The sequence below is a fragment of the Amyelois transitella genome, chromosome 7 (assembly GCF_032362555.1).
Source record: "Amyelois transitella isolate CPQ chromosome 7, ilAmyTran1.1, whole genome shotgun sequence".
NCBI lineage: Eukaryota > Metazoa > Arthropoda > Insecta > Lepidoptera > Pyralidae > Amyelois > Amyelois transitella.
Genome location: NC_083510.1, coordinates 4,475,599 through 4,493,670, shown reverse-complemented (window position 1 = coordinate 4,493,670; position 18,072 = coordinate 4,475,599). Strand labels below are relative to the sequence as shown.

The window sequence follows — 18,072 nt, the reverse complement described above, 5'->3', positions numbered from 1 at the left end:
TGCAAAAATAAAAAAGTGATAGCGACAATGCGACAGAAAGTTAATTGAGAGCTTCAGTATACACATCATACTATATAACTTATTTATTTTCATAGCGTAACACAGGAATATGTTCTCTTAAATTGAAATGGAAAATTGTTGAGAAACGGCGCTGAATCCACTGCGGATAACGCAACGCGTGTTCGCGGTTCTGCAGAACGTCTATGGATACAACTGAAAAATTAAGATTTATTTTTTTTCTTCGTATTTTTCCAGGATAAAAAGTATCCCATTTACCTATTACATACAATTATACCAATATTTCATCGAAATCGAACCGTTAGTTTTCACGTGATTCCTGAACAAACAGACTGCTATTTATTTTTTCAATATTTTCAATGTACAGAATTGACCCTTTTACAGATTTATTATATGTATATAGATAATATGAATGGGACAAATAACACGAGCTGAGCTAGCTTCATCGTAAGTTTGTGTATTATAAGATTTTAACTCAACGAAACTATTAAGAGAGTAATATATTCCATCATTTAAAATTATATTTGATTTATGAAGGCAAATGATTTAATACTTATTGTAATTATATAATTATTTGCATGAGTATCTTAAGGCTGAAACGATTTCGTCTGATATTACGTGAACCAATCCGTACTTTACACGCGTCTTTAAATAGATACGTGAACGCATCTATATAGGTATATCTATTATTCACTGTTCCATTATTCCGTACGAATAGAATTTTCATTTTATAAGTTTTGTTTCATGATTTTTTATAACACAACGCAGTATTAATTCTAGTTACGAAATATCACATAAATTGGTCATAAAGTCATACACATTTTTCGCTTGTGACACTCGATTGTTAATTTACTCGTACATCCACGTAATCCAGGAAATAATAACAATTGTGAGCTAAAATGGTGAAGAGAAAGACAGAAGGATGCAGAGATCGTGGCAAGTGAAAAGTTGATGTCTGCCCCTCCGGGAAAGATTGAAAGCCTACTAAAATATATCGGTGTCAGAGCCACTAACGTTCGTACCGGGACCACGCTTTTAAGCTCCGGTGTTAAGTCTGTATTATAAAATTGCTCGTTATGGAATGGTGGTCTCCAAGAAGAACTGGGCCTGCCACTAGTATACCAAAGCTTACTGCGGCCTCACACATATCATAACGTAGAGAGAACGTAGCATAGAACATATTGAAATATTAAAAGACTTATATTTGAAGTAGTTTGAAGGTAGACTGAAAAAGGTATTTCGCATCTTTTTTTTAAATAACGAAAATATGTATTTGATTCGAAGATTACGATTATGAAATTAAACGATTTTATACGTTCAAAAAACTTTAATTGCTTTTTCATTAAAATTCCTCTTTATTATGCCTTTATACGTGTTTTCTCGAATTTCGATAGCAGAACAGGAAGTTTTAATTAAATTCTTATTGCCTAGGAGTCCTGTAGTAACGAGGGTGGTGGTAGTTCTCTTCCAGACGTCTTAGGATAGGCCTATTAAGCGGACGGTGATGTGGTTCATGACGGTATTCCTGATGTCGATGATGAATCCATGGCTTATGGTCATCATGATGCTCAATCACTTGCTGTTCAATATGATGATGTTCAATCACCGGTTTATGTTCAATATGATGATGTTCAATCACCGGTTTATGTTCAATATGATGAGGTTTAATCATCGGTTTATGTTCGAGATGGTGATGTTCAATCACCGGTTTTGGTTCAATATAATGTTGTTCAATTTTGTGATGTTGGATCACGGGCAGTTTGTGTTCAACTTTGTGAAGTTGGATGATTGGTTTGTGTTCCTCGTGATGTTCGATCACTGGCTTATGATCCTCACGATGATGCTCAATCACTGGTTTGTGGTCCTCATGCTTGTGTGCCTTGATATGGACGTGGTGGTGCGGCGCTGAGTATTCTACGTGGGCTTTGAATCTGAAAATGGTTTAAAAGTATTTAAATATTGGGTTGATAGAGTAAGAGAAAAATTTTAATTAAGGTAACATTCAAGATTATGCGATAAAACGTTTTATTTAACTTTGTCTGCCTTTGTCATCTTTCTGGTTCTACTAGTAAGTCCAAATTAGAATCAAATTGCGTCTCTAAATTATCTTTATTAGAACTAGGACTTCACCTGTTTTCTTTCTTTATCGGCAGATATATAGTTCATTTGCGATTCTATAGCTCTTTTCTTTACTTCTCTCTTTATATCATAAATAAAGATCTTACCCGCTGTGCTTGTCGGCGTGGTACTTCACAGTTCGTTTGCGACCATCAGGCTCGATCAGCCAGTACTCTCCTTTAACTTCATCGCCGTGTCTCGACTCCTGCTGGCCCTTCTGGTCATGGGTGTGGGGGTCATTCACATGGTACGAGAATTCGTATGAGGGATACGCCCATGCCTGTTAAAAGATTAAGTTCAATTTAATATTTTCTTCACTAATGTAGATGAATTAAAAAACGTATGCAGAGAGCGTGGCAATTGGAAAGATATATTCTTTGCCTACAAATCTTCTGAAAATTAATATAAGATGCTCTGCATGAAAATGAATAGCTTGGTCTTATCATCTAAGATCCTAAGCAACGGCTAAGGATACAACCGAGAACAGATCAAGATGATGATGAAATACATTTAAACACGTTGGAGGCAGGTCGATTTAAATCAATCAAGATTCATGAAAATGGCCCGGGACAATGACCAAATACATACGTATTCCTCATGATGTTCCGGCTCATGTGGTCCAATGTGCGAGAGATCTCCATGATGGCCGCTGTGCTCCTTAACATTGGAAATCTTCACGCGCTGCTCTGAGATCGCTGGCCCATCTCCCAGCACACACAACGCCAGACAAATTACACTTGCGGTCTAAAATAACACACTAGTTAGCTTTATCATGCTTTTAAAGTATTAACTATGTCTTTTTAATAACAACGAAAAGATTATCTGTCAAAGCAAATTGATATGTCGGAAAATAATGAAATTTGGAAAGTGGATTTCAGGAAATATTATTGTGTTTGAACTCGGTAAAAAACCGTCCGTATAGCCGATGCTATTAGCTCGATTTTTGTCAAATAGGAATTGAAGAAATCGAAAGAACATAAGAAATATGATTTGAGTTTAATTTTTTTATTATTAAACACCCATATTTATTTTTGAACTCCTTAAATTTTTATTACTTATTTTTTTGCTATCACACGTTAAATAAGTTTAATATTATAATTTCATATTCTGCATGAATTAAAACAGCACACTAATGCATTATGCATTAGTGTGCTGTTTAAATTATTTTTTTGTTTCAACTATTTTACTTGTGTAAATTTTTGTTCACTGATTATTACAAACATTAATTTACCTTCCAAATCATGTTTCAGATATGGATACCCTAAAAATGATGAATGATGAATCTGTTCAGTATTCCCCTTCTTATATACTATGTGATTATATTCAAATGATTAATATCCTGTAATAAATACGTCTGTAATTGCAAACAATTTAAATCTGTAATGTAATTTATAAAGGCGTATATTCCAAGTGTGAAGAGAAAACTTTTCTGATGGTCATTTCAAAACAAATACATATATGTTGTATTCATTACATCCCTTACAGGTTATATAGAATCAGTCTGGTCGAAGGCCATAGGTATACAACTAGATGCTTAAAGAACGAAATTGTAATGAGATGTAGTGATAGGTTGCTAGCCCGCCTGATATAAAAATACCAAATTTACTTCTAAGCATGATCCATTATGATCTATGATCGCTAGCTTACACACCAGTATTCCGATTTTTTATATTTTGAGTCCAATAGTCGCAATCACTTTACCGAACTCAAATACCACAGTCTTAGATAGTATAATAATAATATATGGAACAAATACTCGATGTACTGAGAATTGACTACCGGTATAGCGGTCTAGTGTGAGCCACTACATACGAGTAACACATCAGGCTGTCAAAAAGTTTATGTTGAAAGTATTTAGTGTCAGCAAGGTTTCACTTAAAATCATCATTGCTTTTAAACATAAGAAGGCCCGGAGCATTTCTTATCAATATGGTCATGACTATGGGTTGTAATAAATAACTTATTGCCTCTATTCCTATGGTGTTTTGGAGCAAGTGTAAAAAAAATAAAAAGGTATATTTTTGCTTAGTAACAATTGTTAATTTTTCTAAGGATAATGTTTGAAAAAATATTGTTTGTTTTACTTTTTATTACTATCTTTAAATGTGTCAGGTTTAAATAAAAATAAGACACTTTATTATTAGCGCTAATAATTTTAATTATTCGTATGAAATATTTTACAAATTTGCTTTGGAGCAGACACAAGTCAGTCTTATAGGAGAAGTGGACGTCGGCGATAGATGTCGCTAGTAGTACAATCAGGTGATTATATTTGATGATGAACATGATGATGAGGCGAGGAATGATGGACGATGGCGTTGAATCTAAAAAAGAAGATAAATTTAAGGAAAATAAAAATAAGAATTATCTTTTAAAGAAACTCGATGGTTCTTGATGAAATTGAGACACAGATAACAATAAAAATATAGATGTTATTATAAGGAAAAAAAAGTAGACATAGGTTTTAATAGCAGAGGCCTGATACCAGAACGACGACCACAAAAATCTGATAACTTAAATATATACAAAGTGAAAAGTAAAGTCATGAGTACCCTCTCGAAAAACTTGCATAAAAGTATTAAATAATGAGGGTAAAGCAAAAGAAGTATGCAGAGATTGTGGCAAGTGGAAAGATAAAGACTGCGGGAACCCTCCGGAAAAGAGGCGTGATGCATATTCACCTTTTAAAATTTAAAACAAAAGTCTTACCCGGTGTCGTGTGCCGTGTGGTTCCCGGCACCAATAAAAAAAAAGAATAGGACACTCCATCTCGTTCCCATGGATGTCGTAAAAGGCGACTAAGGGATAGGCTTATAAACATGGGTTTCTTCTTTTAGGCGATGGGCTAGCAACCTGTCACTATTTGAATCTCAATTCCATCATAGCTGAACGTGGCCTATCAGTCTTTTCATGACTGTTGGCTCTGTCTACCCCGCAAGGGATGTAGACGTGATTATACGTATGTATGTATGTATGTCTTACCCGGTGTGATCGTCCGCCTTGTACTCCACCTTCCTGAACCTGCCGTCGGGTTCCACCAGCTCGTAGCCGCCCTTCACCACGTCCCCGTGCCGGAGCTCGTGTTGCGACTTCACGTCCCCGGTGTGGTGGTCGTGCACGGAGTACGAGAACTTGTATTCTGGGAAGGCCTGTAAAATATATGTTAAAATAAATTATATCTGAACATGGCCCTGTGGAAATTCCACGATAGCGTCATTTACTACTCGTACTTTCCATTTCATATATGATAATAAAAAAATTGGGATATTATATACTATATTTTACTCTACACTACAGAAGCGTCGGCTTTTATTTAATTATTACTTTTTACTTAATTAAAATTGCCTCGCTGGCAGGTAGCTAAATTGGGATTTGATTACTTCTTAGATAAAGTATTATTCTCCATATTCCCATGTCATGTTATTTATGTACACGATATGAAATATTGGAAAAGTAGAAAAAGGTGGTAGACTCGATTACAACTCTAACAAGTGCAATAATTAAAAATATGCCCAGCATTAGAAACTTTCCTTTTTGCACATTTGACTATATGCAAATGTGCAATAAGGAAAGTTTCTAATTGTTATCAAGAATTCACGCCTTTTTAAGTTTGAGGAACGTGTAATAGTGAACTCATTTGGAATCTAAAAGGTCTCCTTCCACAGGGACCTTTTTAATCTGGGGTCAACACCTTCCCAATACATTGATATTGCTCTAGTTTCACTAATAGAATCGAAGAACCTTGCCATTTAAGTAAATAACACAATAAGGTTTTCTATGAGACCTAAGAACTATACTTTAGAATTCACTATTATTTGCCAGAGATTAAGTTTAGTATTTTAATTAATATCAGAATCTAGATAAAGCAGTAATTATATTTTGACCTTCTGTGGTTTTATCACCTATAATATCTATTATCTACGTGGCATAGGCGGCCAATAAAGTTTCGTGGGAATTTTAGATTGATTTTAATGTGCCCGAAGAGTATCAAAAAGTAATATAAAGGCATTAAGAATAGGTTCTGAAAAAATGTTATCAAATATAACTTATCTAGGATTTCTGCCTATTTAATTAGGGCTTAACTGCAGGAAGTTTACTAAGTAATTATAAGCCGTTCACTTAATTTCTGCATTTTACATTTACTAGTAAAATTCCCTTACTTCATGTAAAATATTTCTTAATTCAATTACGAGGTTGCAAGACGGCGAAAACATTTGTGATTGAGCTTTGGTTTGGAGACAAGACAGCGTTTTCAAAAAAACAATATTTAAACCCAAAAACTTGGAGAAATAAAAGACAAAAATAATCCAATATTTCTATGGAAAACTTTCATGGAAAATTGATTTTGCTTTATTATTAAAATAAGTTGGTACTCACATAGTGATCATGATGAATAGGCGCATGGTGGATAGGCACGTGATGATGAATAGGCTCGATCGGGTGATGAATGGGGATTGGGTGATGAATCGGGATGTGGTGGTGAATGGGGATATGGTGATGAACTGGGTGGTGGTGGCCATCGTGCTTCTGGAAGTCCTGGTGGGAGATCGCGGGGTGGTGGTGATGGTGGTGGTGGTGGAACGGGAAGATCGCCTGGCAGGCTGACATCAGCAGGCAGACGGACAGCACCTGTAAATAATACACATATATTTCATCACACCATTTTCAATTGCTTAGACTATTTCCCTCTCGCTTAGTGATGATCTCTTTCGCCTCCTTTTTACACACACATCATGTATTTTATTACATTATTCCGAAAGCCTTTCAATATGTTGTATAGAAAAGTTAGGAAGTAAAGTATATGCACCTCCAAAATAACACGAGAAACGATCGTGTTAGGACTAAATTCTATTGAAGCCGATAGCATCACAGCATTATCGAAGCAAACATGCATCAAAATTTAACTTAATTTCTTCTTAAATTTTTGATCTCCTGATGAGATCATCAATCTCCTTTCAAAATTTGCCATTGATGCGATAGGAGGAAGTAGATATAACCACTTCTTCGATTTTACGGGGCGATCACAGCCTAAAAGTTATTACAATGTACTAGTACACTTACTCTTGTCAACATTGTCGTGGTTTCCAAGCAAACAGTTAACTTGATGTGACCCAAGAAAATAGTGCGAAGTTTACTCTGCTTCATTAGGTTATATAGAGTTTATAATTGTGGGAATTATTAGAGCAAAAATTCATTGATCAATTTCTCAGGGATTGCCAACAGACCTATCGTAATATGTATGTTGCGTACAATATTAGTATTCGTGTGTGGGGGTTAATTAATTGTTTTATTGGAAAAGTATGTATTGGTATAATTAATGTAATAAAAATCATCAAATAATAGATCAGATAAAAATAATATTGACCTTATTATTATTATTTTGACCCATAAAATAAAGTTACTTGTATGATGAAAAATCTCATTGGCATTGTTGAAAATATTACATTTTTAGACAATATGCCAACCAAATATAACCAATTAAAGTGTTCTCTAGCAGTTGTTTATATAAATAGTAATTATTTGTATGAAGCTTTCATTTAAAAATATTGTTCAGGGCAAACTTCCCAATGTCTTTTTCAAGTAGTTTATCTGTCAAAATCTGTAACAGAAAATGGTCGAACCGAGCAATTTAAAAAAAAAACGTTTGTCACGGAATTATAATAAAACTTGGAATGTAAACATTGCTATTGCAAAAAAAGTGTAAAATAGAGACTGTAACAGATATAGGGTATATACAACAATTTTTTAATTTTGTGAACATTGACTTGATCATGTATAGATAATGTGTAAGTTAAATTACGTTTAAGTGAGAGAATTAACCAGAAAAAATATTTTTTTTTTGTTTAAAATTGGTAGACAGTAAATAAACTCAACAAATTTCAAATTCACATCCACACTAATAATAAAGAGGAAAGATTTGTATGTTTGTGTAGAATAAACTCAAAAACGACTGGTCCGATTTTGATAAAATTTGGCACAGATATAGAATAGACCTTCAAAAGTGACATAGGCATAAATTTGTTTTGAAATAAATTTATTTCAAAATATAAAACACAAAAATATGTCCACCCGTGCGAAGCCGGGGCGGGCCGCTAGTAAAATATAAATTTATTAGCTTGACTTTTGAAATAAAACAACATCCGAATGAAACTTTGAATGACATTAATTTGGCTTTAGTTCATGGTTTGAACGTATTTTTTTCATGTGTAATCTTTCTGTTCTATGGTTAAATACGTAACAGTATCTGCGGCAGTTACTCAAGTACATTTTAATGTATGAGAATGTGTGTATAATTTCGCAGTGAGTCATAGAAAAAGCGTGACAATACGTTGATTATGTCGTTATATGAATTTATCATGTGTTAATAAGATAACCTATTGAGAAATATGTTCAACACGGCTAGTTAATATTTCGTGTAAAAAAGAATAACTACATAAAACGTTTTTGTAGGAAAACTTCTTCAATAAATATCCAAAAACTATGAGTACTCTAAACATCATAATTAAATAATATTTTTATAAATACCATATAATAATATTTTTACAAACACAATACCTACCGTAGATCATAATAACTAGCAACAATCGTATGAAAATTAAACGTTTTATAATTGATTCGTTCTTATTAAAATTATAATTGTAAGTGGGCCAATTTTATAACAACAAATTAAAATAACGACTGTCTTTATTGTTAATACCAAAAGTACTTTAGGTGTACCTTATCATTACCTTGCCCAATAAAGCTTTTATACACTGGTGTTGGTGGTTGGTACATTTTTTTTTTTCAAACTTATTAATCGAGTATCATGTATCATACACATTTGATGATTACTTCCACTATTATTTGATTACACTAACAATTAATATTTAGATCTTTCGTGTAAACAAAGTGCACTTTTCACAGTGCAATATATATATTTTTTAATTTATTATTTAAGAGATATACAAAATTGTAGCTGGCTCAGTGAGTTAAGGTAATTAATTCTTTTTCGAAAATATTCATCGTAAATTTTAAGATTAGCATAAATAGGTACGTTAGGCATACTTTCATTACGCTTTTCATACTAGAGGATTAGATTAATGTACAGAGATATGGAACCCCAATCCATACTAATATTATAAATGTGAAAGTAAAGCTCTTTGACTGGCCGTCTGTTACGCTTTCATGCCGACACTAAACCGATTTTGATGAAATTTGGTACAGAGATAGAATTGATCATAAAGAAGAACAAAGGGGAAAATGGTCAGAAGGCATTTAAAGTTGGGATGATTATTTTGAAACCCACCTTCCATCGCTAATACAACGCGGACGAAGTTGCGGGCAAAAACTAGTACAACTACACATATTTGTACTATAAATGATATGGATGCGATTGTGTATAGAGCTTTATTTTCAATATACACTGCCGATCCAAAACGATATCCATTTAGATTTCAACTTGCTCTAACCTTGCCTTTTGTTTCCTGCGTTTACCTACTAGCGGTTCACACTGCGGTTTCTCACGGGGTCGCCATTCTCTGATGTACAATGGCACTCATGTTTGCTAACGTTTTATGACTTTATTGGCCAAATATGCATGAAATTACATGTGAATTAGAAACAATCTCCTAAACCAACAAAATGTTGCAAATTTTTAATGTTTGTAGAAACATTGTTTCGTTTTTTAGTCACACACTCACACATTTAATAGCTTCATCTCTTTTGGGGTAGGCATAGGAAGTCTCGAAGGTCACCTTAAGCTGGTCTGTTACTGTTTGTATGTTGCTGCAAAACCAAATTTTACTTCACGAGCCGGATTTTCTTTTTGTTTAAGTTTATCCTATATTGTTTTCCGTTAACGGTAATGTGGCTAGAATCAAGGTAATGTGGCTAGAATCAATCTAGAATTATGAAAAAGAGCAACAAAACTGTTATCATGACCTTTTGTTAAAAAAGTTTATAGAGGAATTTGTATGTAACAGGTGTTAACTAAACCACATTAATAACTATAACGACATGCAAAAATTAATTAATCACAAACGCAAAGGTAACTTAATTCCTTGGTGGGCTTGATTTGACTCTAAATAACGAAGGCTCAGTAACAATGAATTACACAATGCTGCGCTATCGTAATACATACTTATTTGTTTTCAGGTCAATGTCTCAAATAGCGAAAAAAATGACCAAGAGTGACTTGGTATCGCTTACAAGAAGCTCAAAACCGGAATGTTTATTGCACAGAAAGTAAAGTTAAAACATCATTATCATCCTAGTAGAGAAGCCTAGGGTTCGCTTGTTACTACGAGTATTCCGAAGACGGTCAGGTTTTAAAAAAACGACTGTCACCTGTCAAATTTTGGATTTAAATGGATTAATAGGAGAAAGAGCTGAATAAATGTAATAATTTTAATAGTCCAAAACCTACCTAGATAAAATAATTTTATCTAATATCAAAATAATTACGTTTTTCTTTTTTTTTAAATAAGTGCTACATATTCTTATACATAGTTAAAACGGCTATTATTTTTGCAGGCTGTTTAAATTTTTGGTCATACAAATATCGGATTGCTGAATATACTGCCAAAACAGTATTTAGTGGTGGCAGATTTGCAACAAATATTCCGTCATTTCCTTCATCGTTAGCTCAACAAGCGTGAGGTTTGATTGGCAGGCGTGTTTTGGAACGATCAATTACATCGAGCATTTTCCAGGATATGGTCAAGGCTTCAGTTACTATCATAATCATAATAGTTCAAGAAATCCATAAAAACAATAATTATGTTCATTAACTTTTTTAGAGTAATATTAGAGCTAACTCATATAAGAAAAAAAAAAGGAATATTACGTTTATTTATCACTTTTAAAATATTAAAAGTTTATCAAATTCATTTTACATAGACAATTATAAGAATGTCATCTCTAAAAGAGATTTTGTGAAGAGAGGTACCTAGTAAGAAGGAAAATCACATTTTCATGTATCAAATTCGTAATAAATTTTAAGCCATTTGTAACCTCGCTCAACGTAATGAGAAATTAACCTTTATATACGTCCGTATACGTCAATATAAGACTAGGAAAAGCATAAACGCCTGATTATAATTCGTTTCGTAAAAATATTGATATGAATTGAATCCGGTTCAGTGGTGTTACATTTAATTTATTCCAAGTTCAGTAAACTGTTGCTAGTCGGTTATAGGTTGTATAGCGGCCGAGACATTGAAAGATCGTTTTATTTGTGTTTTATTTCATCTCGTTCTTTAAGAATGACCTAGTTTTGAACTGGCTTTACGTGATCGCACTTGAATCTTACTGCTAGCATTTTATTTTACAGCATTTTAAGTATTTATTTTTAATTTTGTAAATCGTTTATGTAAAAAAGAATAACATCAATTCGAACTTTGAAACTCGCATTTTTCCTCTTCCGTCATTCCCAATATTCGGTAAGTAAGTTCGTTATTAATTTAGTAATCACGTATGAGATTAGCGAGTTTAGTATCTTGAAAAGGTTGTATCGATTGTCAAATAAATAACCAACATAGTCGATTCCAATTTGATATTTACCCTCTCCATTAATGCACAAAAGAGTCTAAATTTGAGTCTCATATTTCAAGTGACTGTAACAAAGCTCTACCTTCTCTTTCGACACTAGCTGCATATCTTACAAGCGACAGCAACGACATGAATGAACTAAAATCGAACCGATTGTGTCTGCGAACAATGCACGGAGCACGATTGTCACTAAAGATTTATGCACAAAGTTTTAGTGGTACGATATTTTCTTCTTTATTCTTTTGGCAACTTTTCAGTTGTAAAAATTTTTACGTACGGTATATATAATATATATTTTACTACTTCAGGTTTCTATATTGTTAGTTTTATATCACGTCTGGAATTTTATCTTATGTGGGTGATTTGGTGACAAATAAAAAAATATATGACATGAGTTTTGCTTTTTTTAGCCCCATTTGTAAGTAACGCGAGATGATTTGATCTACTTGACCTACGGTAGTGGGACTCATTTTTCATTAAGAAGGTTTGTTTAATTATCATATAGTCAAACCATGATCAATTTCAAGTATGATTCCTCTGCTAAGATTTCGGAGGTCAGACAGGAGTCGCTTTGTGTTGAAACCTGACATACCCAATCTAGGGTCAAAAGGCGCATCTAGGGCTCGTCTTCAAAGAGGTAAGGATATGACCGGAACGAATCCCTTGCGCAGTCTACATCTTTTCACTTAACCAAGTTCTTTAAACAAGTACTTCATTTTCTTCATGTATCTACTGGTAAACATATATTCACATTTGTCTTCATCTACTTACATATTTTTTTCATGTGAAGTTGTCGATGGTCAGTATGTCAGTGTGTACGCTTTACTAGGTGAAGATATTATCTCACGAACGTCAAGGTCGCTTGCCCGACTTTGCTTAGATTCCGTACCGCATTCTCGCCAGTGACGGCTTGTGGACTGAGATCCAAGCATTTCTATTGACAAATAGTTGTGCTGAATGTGACAAAAATATTGACATTAACATCAAGTTCTGTTTATTTTGCAATCATGTTGTTTATAATTGAGTGAATATTTTTATTTTTTGTTCGCTGTAACGTATTTTTATTTGTTCATTATTCAAAGCAACTGGCGTAGTTCGTTATTATAATTCACTTTTTCGTGGGGTCATCACAATTTCTAAGTTCATTTCGTTTCTTTCTTTTGCTAGCAAGTTTTTTGTAATTACACTCTGAGATTTACTTAGATAGGCATGCAAGTGCGTATGTCCTTAACGTGTTAATTTACGTGGTGTATTCATTATACTTATAACTAAAAAAGAATTACAAATTTAAAACAATGTTAAATTTAAAAGGAAAATTAAGGTATCTTTACCTACTCATTTATTTATTAGCATGTGAATATTCGTAGCCTCGGGAAGTAATTACAGATTGATTGGTAATGTTGCGGTTTTGAAACATGGCCCTAGTCAATATTTGTAGGTTTTCGATGCAATTGTGGCAATGTTTCGCGAGATTTACGCATAATGTAGGCCACAGGACCTATTTGTTGGTAGGCAATTCTGCGTCGTTATTGTGATTGCGTTTAAATTGACGTTATTTATTCTAGGAATTACGCTAAGAATTGTATATTACTATATTTACTACAATTTTCATTACTTAAAGACATTATTCTTGTTTTGGGTCATTTTCTTGTACGCTTCTTCCCTCAAATGTGTTCTTTTTAGGCAGTAAAATTCCCTTGGTCGCTTTTAATCCCATGGTCTCCAATCCAGCACCCTCCTTCACCTGGATATCCGTATTTTGGGAAATTCAATGCTTTTTAATCGACCATATTTTTTGGAAAAGCTTTAATTACTACATACATATAATCACGTTTATATTTCATGCGAGGTAGACAGAGCCAACTGTCTCGAAAAACAACCGAAAGAAGCGACGCTATGAAAGGCTACATGGAGCTGACAGGTTGCTAGCTCAAGCCCGAGAAGAATCCCAAGTTTATTAGACATCCATGGGATAGGTACAGTGGTCCTAATGTGCCGGGAACCACATGGCACTTTTTTCACTTTACTATTATTTACTACTAGAGACCGCCCGCGACTTCGTTCGCATGGAAACCCTATCAATCCTGCGGGAACTCTGGGATAAAAAGTAGACCATGTGTTATATCGTGTTAGTCTGGGTCTTCAGCTACCCACATACCAAATTTCATTGTAATCAGTTCAGTAGTTTTTTTGCGTGAAAGAGAAGCAAACATCCATACTGACATCCTGACATACTCACAAAATTTCGTATTTATAATATTAGTTGGAATATAAATACGAAATTTTGTGAGTCTGTATAATATTTTGAGAATTTGCAGTATCAAGAGAAGGTTCTTAGAAATAGTTCTAAGAAATGAGGTTATTTCAAAAGCTTATCTTAATTATTTTATGGCATTTAGCAACTTTCCTACAATGCAGTAAATAAACTTAATACACCATGAGATAAGACAAACCGAGGACTTAATTTAAATATTCTATGTGAAATTGTGGATTAGCCAACATTAATTTGCTTATCAGATAATGTCGCGGCCACATCGATGTGTTAAAAGTCACAGTCAGTTGAACAATTAGGTTTACATAGTTTAATTGCTCATTTTCAGCTTGGTTTCACTTTATTGTTCACTTTCGACGTGTTGATTTGTAAAGAACTTTGAAACACTACAAGACACGTAAATTGATGTTATGAAAGGCATTGACAAGTTTTTTAGTCAAAGGATAGACTTATAAACTTTGATTTTTCTTTTAGGCGATGGTCTAGCAACCTGTCACTATTTGAATCTCAATTCTATCATAAAGCAAAACAGCTGAACGTGGGCTACCCCGTTGGCTTTGTCTACCCGGTAAAGGAATTGGTGTGGGAATTGGAATTGGAAACAGGAGACCCGACCCCACATAACGGGTCCAGGTATGAAAGAAGAAGATTACATATATCAGACGTTTCTCAACGTTAATCATGATGAAATTGAAACTCGGTGTCGTTTGTAGTATAGAAATTTCAAAGTAAGGAAAAATAAACGAGCATCGTAGTTAAACCACCATAAAAAAACCGCTAATTCATTGAGCTTACCGTAATACACAGGTGCAATCTCTAATTGTGAGTTTTTCTAGGTCGTCGCGCAGTAGTAATATGAGTAGTACGAATTTTCGTAATTCTCCTTACAATGCTGTAATTATAGTTCCAAAACATAGGCTGTGGTATGCGTCTCGCACGCAACCACGCGTGGCTTCAAGCAAATTAATTATCTACTGTATTATGTGTAACCTCACTTTTCAAGGGTATTATGGGCGTGTGAATTGTTATCAGGTCTAATAATGACATTTTTCATGATTAATTTGAATTATTACCATATAGAATGGGACAAGGTGAGAAGGACGCTAAGGTGTATTATGTCTATACATATTATTGGACTTTAGATGAAAAATGCAAGTTGATTTTTTCAAGAATGATTTATTTCATTAAGGTATATAAGATACTAACTGAGATATAATTATAGAAAGAATAACTTTTAAATGCATAGCAAAACTACTACGTCGCAGGTCTTTGCCGATTGGTTAATGAATATCTAATAGTTAACTCACTTTTTGTACGTATTCTAATCATTAGCACATGTCACAAAATTGTAGAACATTTTAATGGTACTAATGAATTCTATGGCAACGTAAGTAACGATGACTTAGAATTCATTAGTACCATTTTAATTATAGGCTATGCTCATACATTTTTTTAAAGTTTATTTTGCATTATTTCTTTAAATGGTCTTTTATTGAATATGTGACGTAGGTTTTGAGCTTTTCCGATGTATGTGAAATATAATAATAGGTTTTATTAATGAATTTAAGTTCAAACTGTATAACTGTATTTTTTAGAAAACAACTGCTTAATTGCAATGAATTTGTGATAATTTACGAAATTGTCGTACGGTGAACGAATTTTACTAAGAACTTTGGGCCTGAACTTTAATTGTTTTTTAAGAAAAAGCTGTTGCATGCAATGGCTACACAATATGAAAAATTTCTATTCTTATACACTTCCAGGAAAAATAATATTGATATACGTATTCGGTATTAATTTTGTATTATTTAATGGAATTTTTAAGTCTGATTTTTTTTAAAGTAAATAAAATGGTATTTCGTACCTATCATATGATCTTATAAATGTTCACAAATTAGTTTGAGTACTTTTAATAAAGGCGTACGGGGTACATACGCTTTAGAAACTATTTATACACTATAGTGCTTGATATTTTCATGGCGAATGGTGCAACTGGGAACATGCTAAGATGAGAGAGAGAGCTTGATATTATCGGATATTTATTAAAATAAAATAACTAAGTTCTTTTTGTCAGCTGAATATATTTACATTCGAGTATAAATCATATCATCATCATTATTTACACATAAATATCACAATCATCAGTCATCCGTCATATCACCAATAAAGCTAGTCGTTTAGTAATGTCCGAGGAGACCATGATGGCCATGGGCCAACGGGGCGAGGGCGAGGTGAGCCAGAGGGGCGGCGTGGACCACGGGGGCGTGGACCACGGGGGCGGGGTGGTGGCCGGGTGTCTTGTGCACGACGGCGTTGAAACTGAAAAGAATCAACATGTGTCATAAATTTCTTAACACAAATATTAGCCGTAGTTTTGCTCCCAAATATCACTTAAGTAATTTCAAATTAAAGTCTTGACTTTAAAGTATAGAATACGGTCCCACCTCAAAGTTATTAACATATTTGTTCACATAATGAGATTATTGTACGCTTTATTGTAAGAATAATCATAATGACTGTTATATGCCCATTATTTATTATAAATTAAATGTAGATTTAATTCTTACCCATGGTGGTCATCAGCGGTGTATTCTACTTTGCGGACAGAGCCGTCGGGTTCCACCAGGGAGTAGCTGCCATGGACGGCGCCACCGTCGCGGGACTCGTGCTGGCTCTTGTGGTCGCCGGTGTGGGGGTCAGCCACGGAGTAGGCGTAGTCGTATTTGGGATGAGACTGTAAATAATTATACGTATTGATGGATGATTTGCGTAAAGGCAAACAGCAAGCTTTGTGTAAGTTAGAATTACGAGTTTACTTTAGACGTTTAGAGTTTATAACTTAAATATTGATTTTAGTCGAGTACTTACGTCATGAGCAACTGCGATAGGGGCAGCGTGGACTACGGGAGCAGCATGAACCAAAGGAGCGGCGTAGTGGGCTGGGGCAGCGTAGTGGGCTGGTGCAGCGTAGTGAGCTGGGGCGTAGTGGGCCGTAGCGTAGTGAGCCGGCGCATAGTGGGCCGAGGCGTAGTGGGCTGGGGCGTCGTGACGCACGATGCTCTGTGAGGAGACGGCGGCGTGGTGCACCGGGAGGAGACCGGCATTGACTGCGGCCAGCACGGCGCTGAGGGTGAATACCTGGAAATGTTTTTTTTTATTAAAACACAATAAAGACTAAAATAAGATTGACTACAAGAGTACCATGATCTTACCATGATCTTTATTTTAAAATCATAACAATGTTATTATAACATATTAAAAAGACTACAATAATCCACATTTTAAGTGAATAAAGATAGACATACATAACAAACATTTAAAAACTTAAACTACAAATGCATCTCATTTAGATTTTTTACATCTTTCTCTTTTGTACCATCATTTCGATAAATTTTGCATAGTTCTGTGCTTCAGGGAAATATGTTTTGTTTTTTTACTCGTACAACAAAGTTCAATTGTTATTATTCACTGTCTACCAAATTAAAGTGTCTAAATAGTAAACTAGGTATGTAAAACAAGTTGTTACGAATAACCTATCTAGGTGACAACCTTAAACTTTTGTATACTATTAATCATTTCTAGTGTAGTTAAATCTTTACAGTTATAAGTAAGTATTAAGGGTTGTAAATATGCAAATACAAACAAATTTTCGGTAACAGATCGGTTAATTGGAGAAGGTTAGATAGAAGTTTATCGTGGTGAAAAGTAATTATACAGGCTTTCTCTACCATTTGTTTTCGTGTTTGTATATGTCAGATTTTTCAAAAATACGAGGTAGTTAATTAAAAAGCACTTTTCAATTTTCACTAGAAAAATACAGACTCTTTAACCGTTTAGAACACAAAATTGGAACTATTCGAAAATATGTTAAAATCATGCACAAGTAAGCTAAGTTTAAAACTATAATCGATAGGATTGATCAAAATTTCAGAACAAATTTTCTAACACTTCGATTATAAAATCCTTCAAATTGTCCTACTTACTTTGGTGAACATTTTGCACTAGTTAATCAGAGCAGGTGACTGATATTATTATCGGGCCAGTGTGTACTTTTATATGAAAAGCAAAACGGACCGAGTCCTGCGAGTGGTGGGGACTGCGGTCACCTTAGTTCCGCAAGTTTGACACCGCGAGGT

At 34.1% G+C, this 18,072-nt stretch overlaps 3 protein-coding genes across 3 annotated transcripts; all 3 read right to left on the bottom strand.

The window, feature by feature from the left end:
* Window positions 1–1,438: 1,438 nt before the first annotated feature.
* Window positions 1,439–3,379, bottom strand: LOC106131881 (histidine-rich glycoprotein-like). The gene is made up of 4 exons (XM_013331142.2): window positions 3,368–3,379; window positions 2,725–2,880; window positions 2,244–2,416; window positions 1,439–1,949 (listed from the first exon to the last, which is right to left on the bottom strand). Exons 1-4 carry the CDS (start codon window positions 3,377–3,379, stop codon window positions 1,439–1,441), a joined length of 852 nt encoding a protein of 283 aa, XP_013186596.2.
* Window positions 3,380–5,114: 1,735 nt separating this feature from the next.
* Window positions 5,115–8,636, bottom strand: LOC106131887 (cuticle protein 8-like). Its single transcript, XM_060944952.1, has 3 exons — window positions 8,625–8,636; window positions 6,514–6,765; window positions 5,115–5,285 (listed from the first exon to the last, which is right to left on the bottom strand). Exons 1-3 carry the CDS (start codon window positions 8,634–8,636, stop codon window positions 5,115–5,117), a joined length of 435 nt encoding a protein of 144 aa, XP_060800935.1.
* A 7,462-nt stretch (window positions 8,637–16,098) lies between these two features.
* Window positions 16,099–17,954, bottom strand: LOC106132347 (cuticle protein 7-like). Its single transcript, XM_013331718.2, has 4 exons — window positions 17,920–17,954; window positions 16,805–17,074; window positions 16,504–16,670; window positions 16,099–16,255 (listed from the first exon to the last, which is right to left on the bottom strand). Exons 1-4 carry the CDS (start codon window positions 17,929–17,931, stop codon window positions 16,114–16,116), a joined length of 591 nt encoding a protein of 196 aa, XP_013187172.2. The 5' UTR covers window positions 17,932–17,954; the 3' UTR covers window positions 16,099–16,113.
* Window positions 17,955–18,072: the final 118 nt, after the last annotated feature.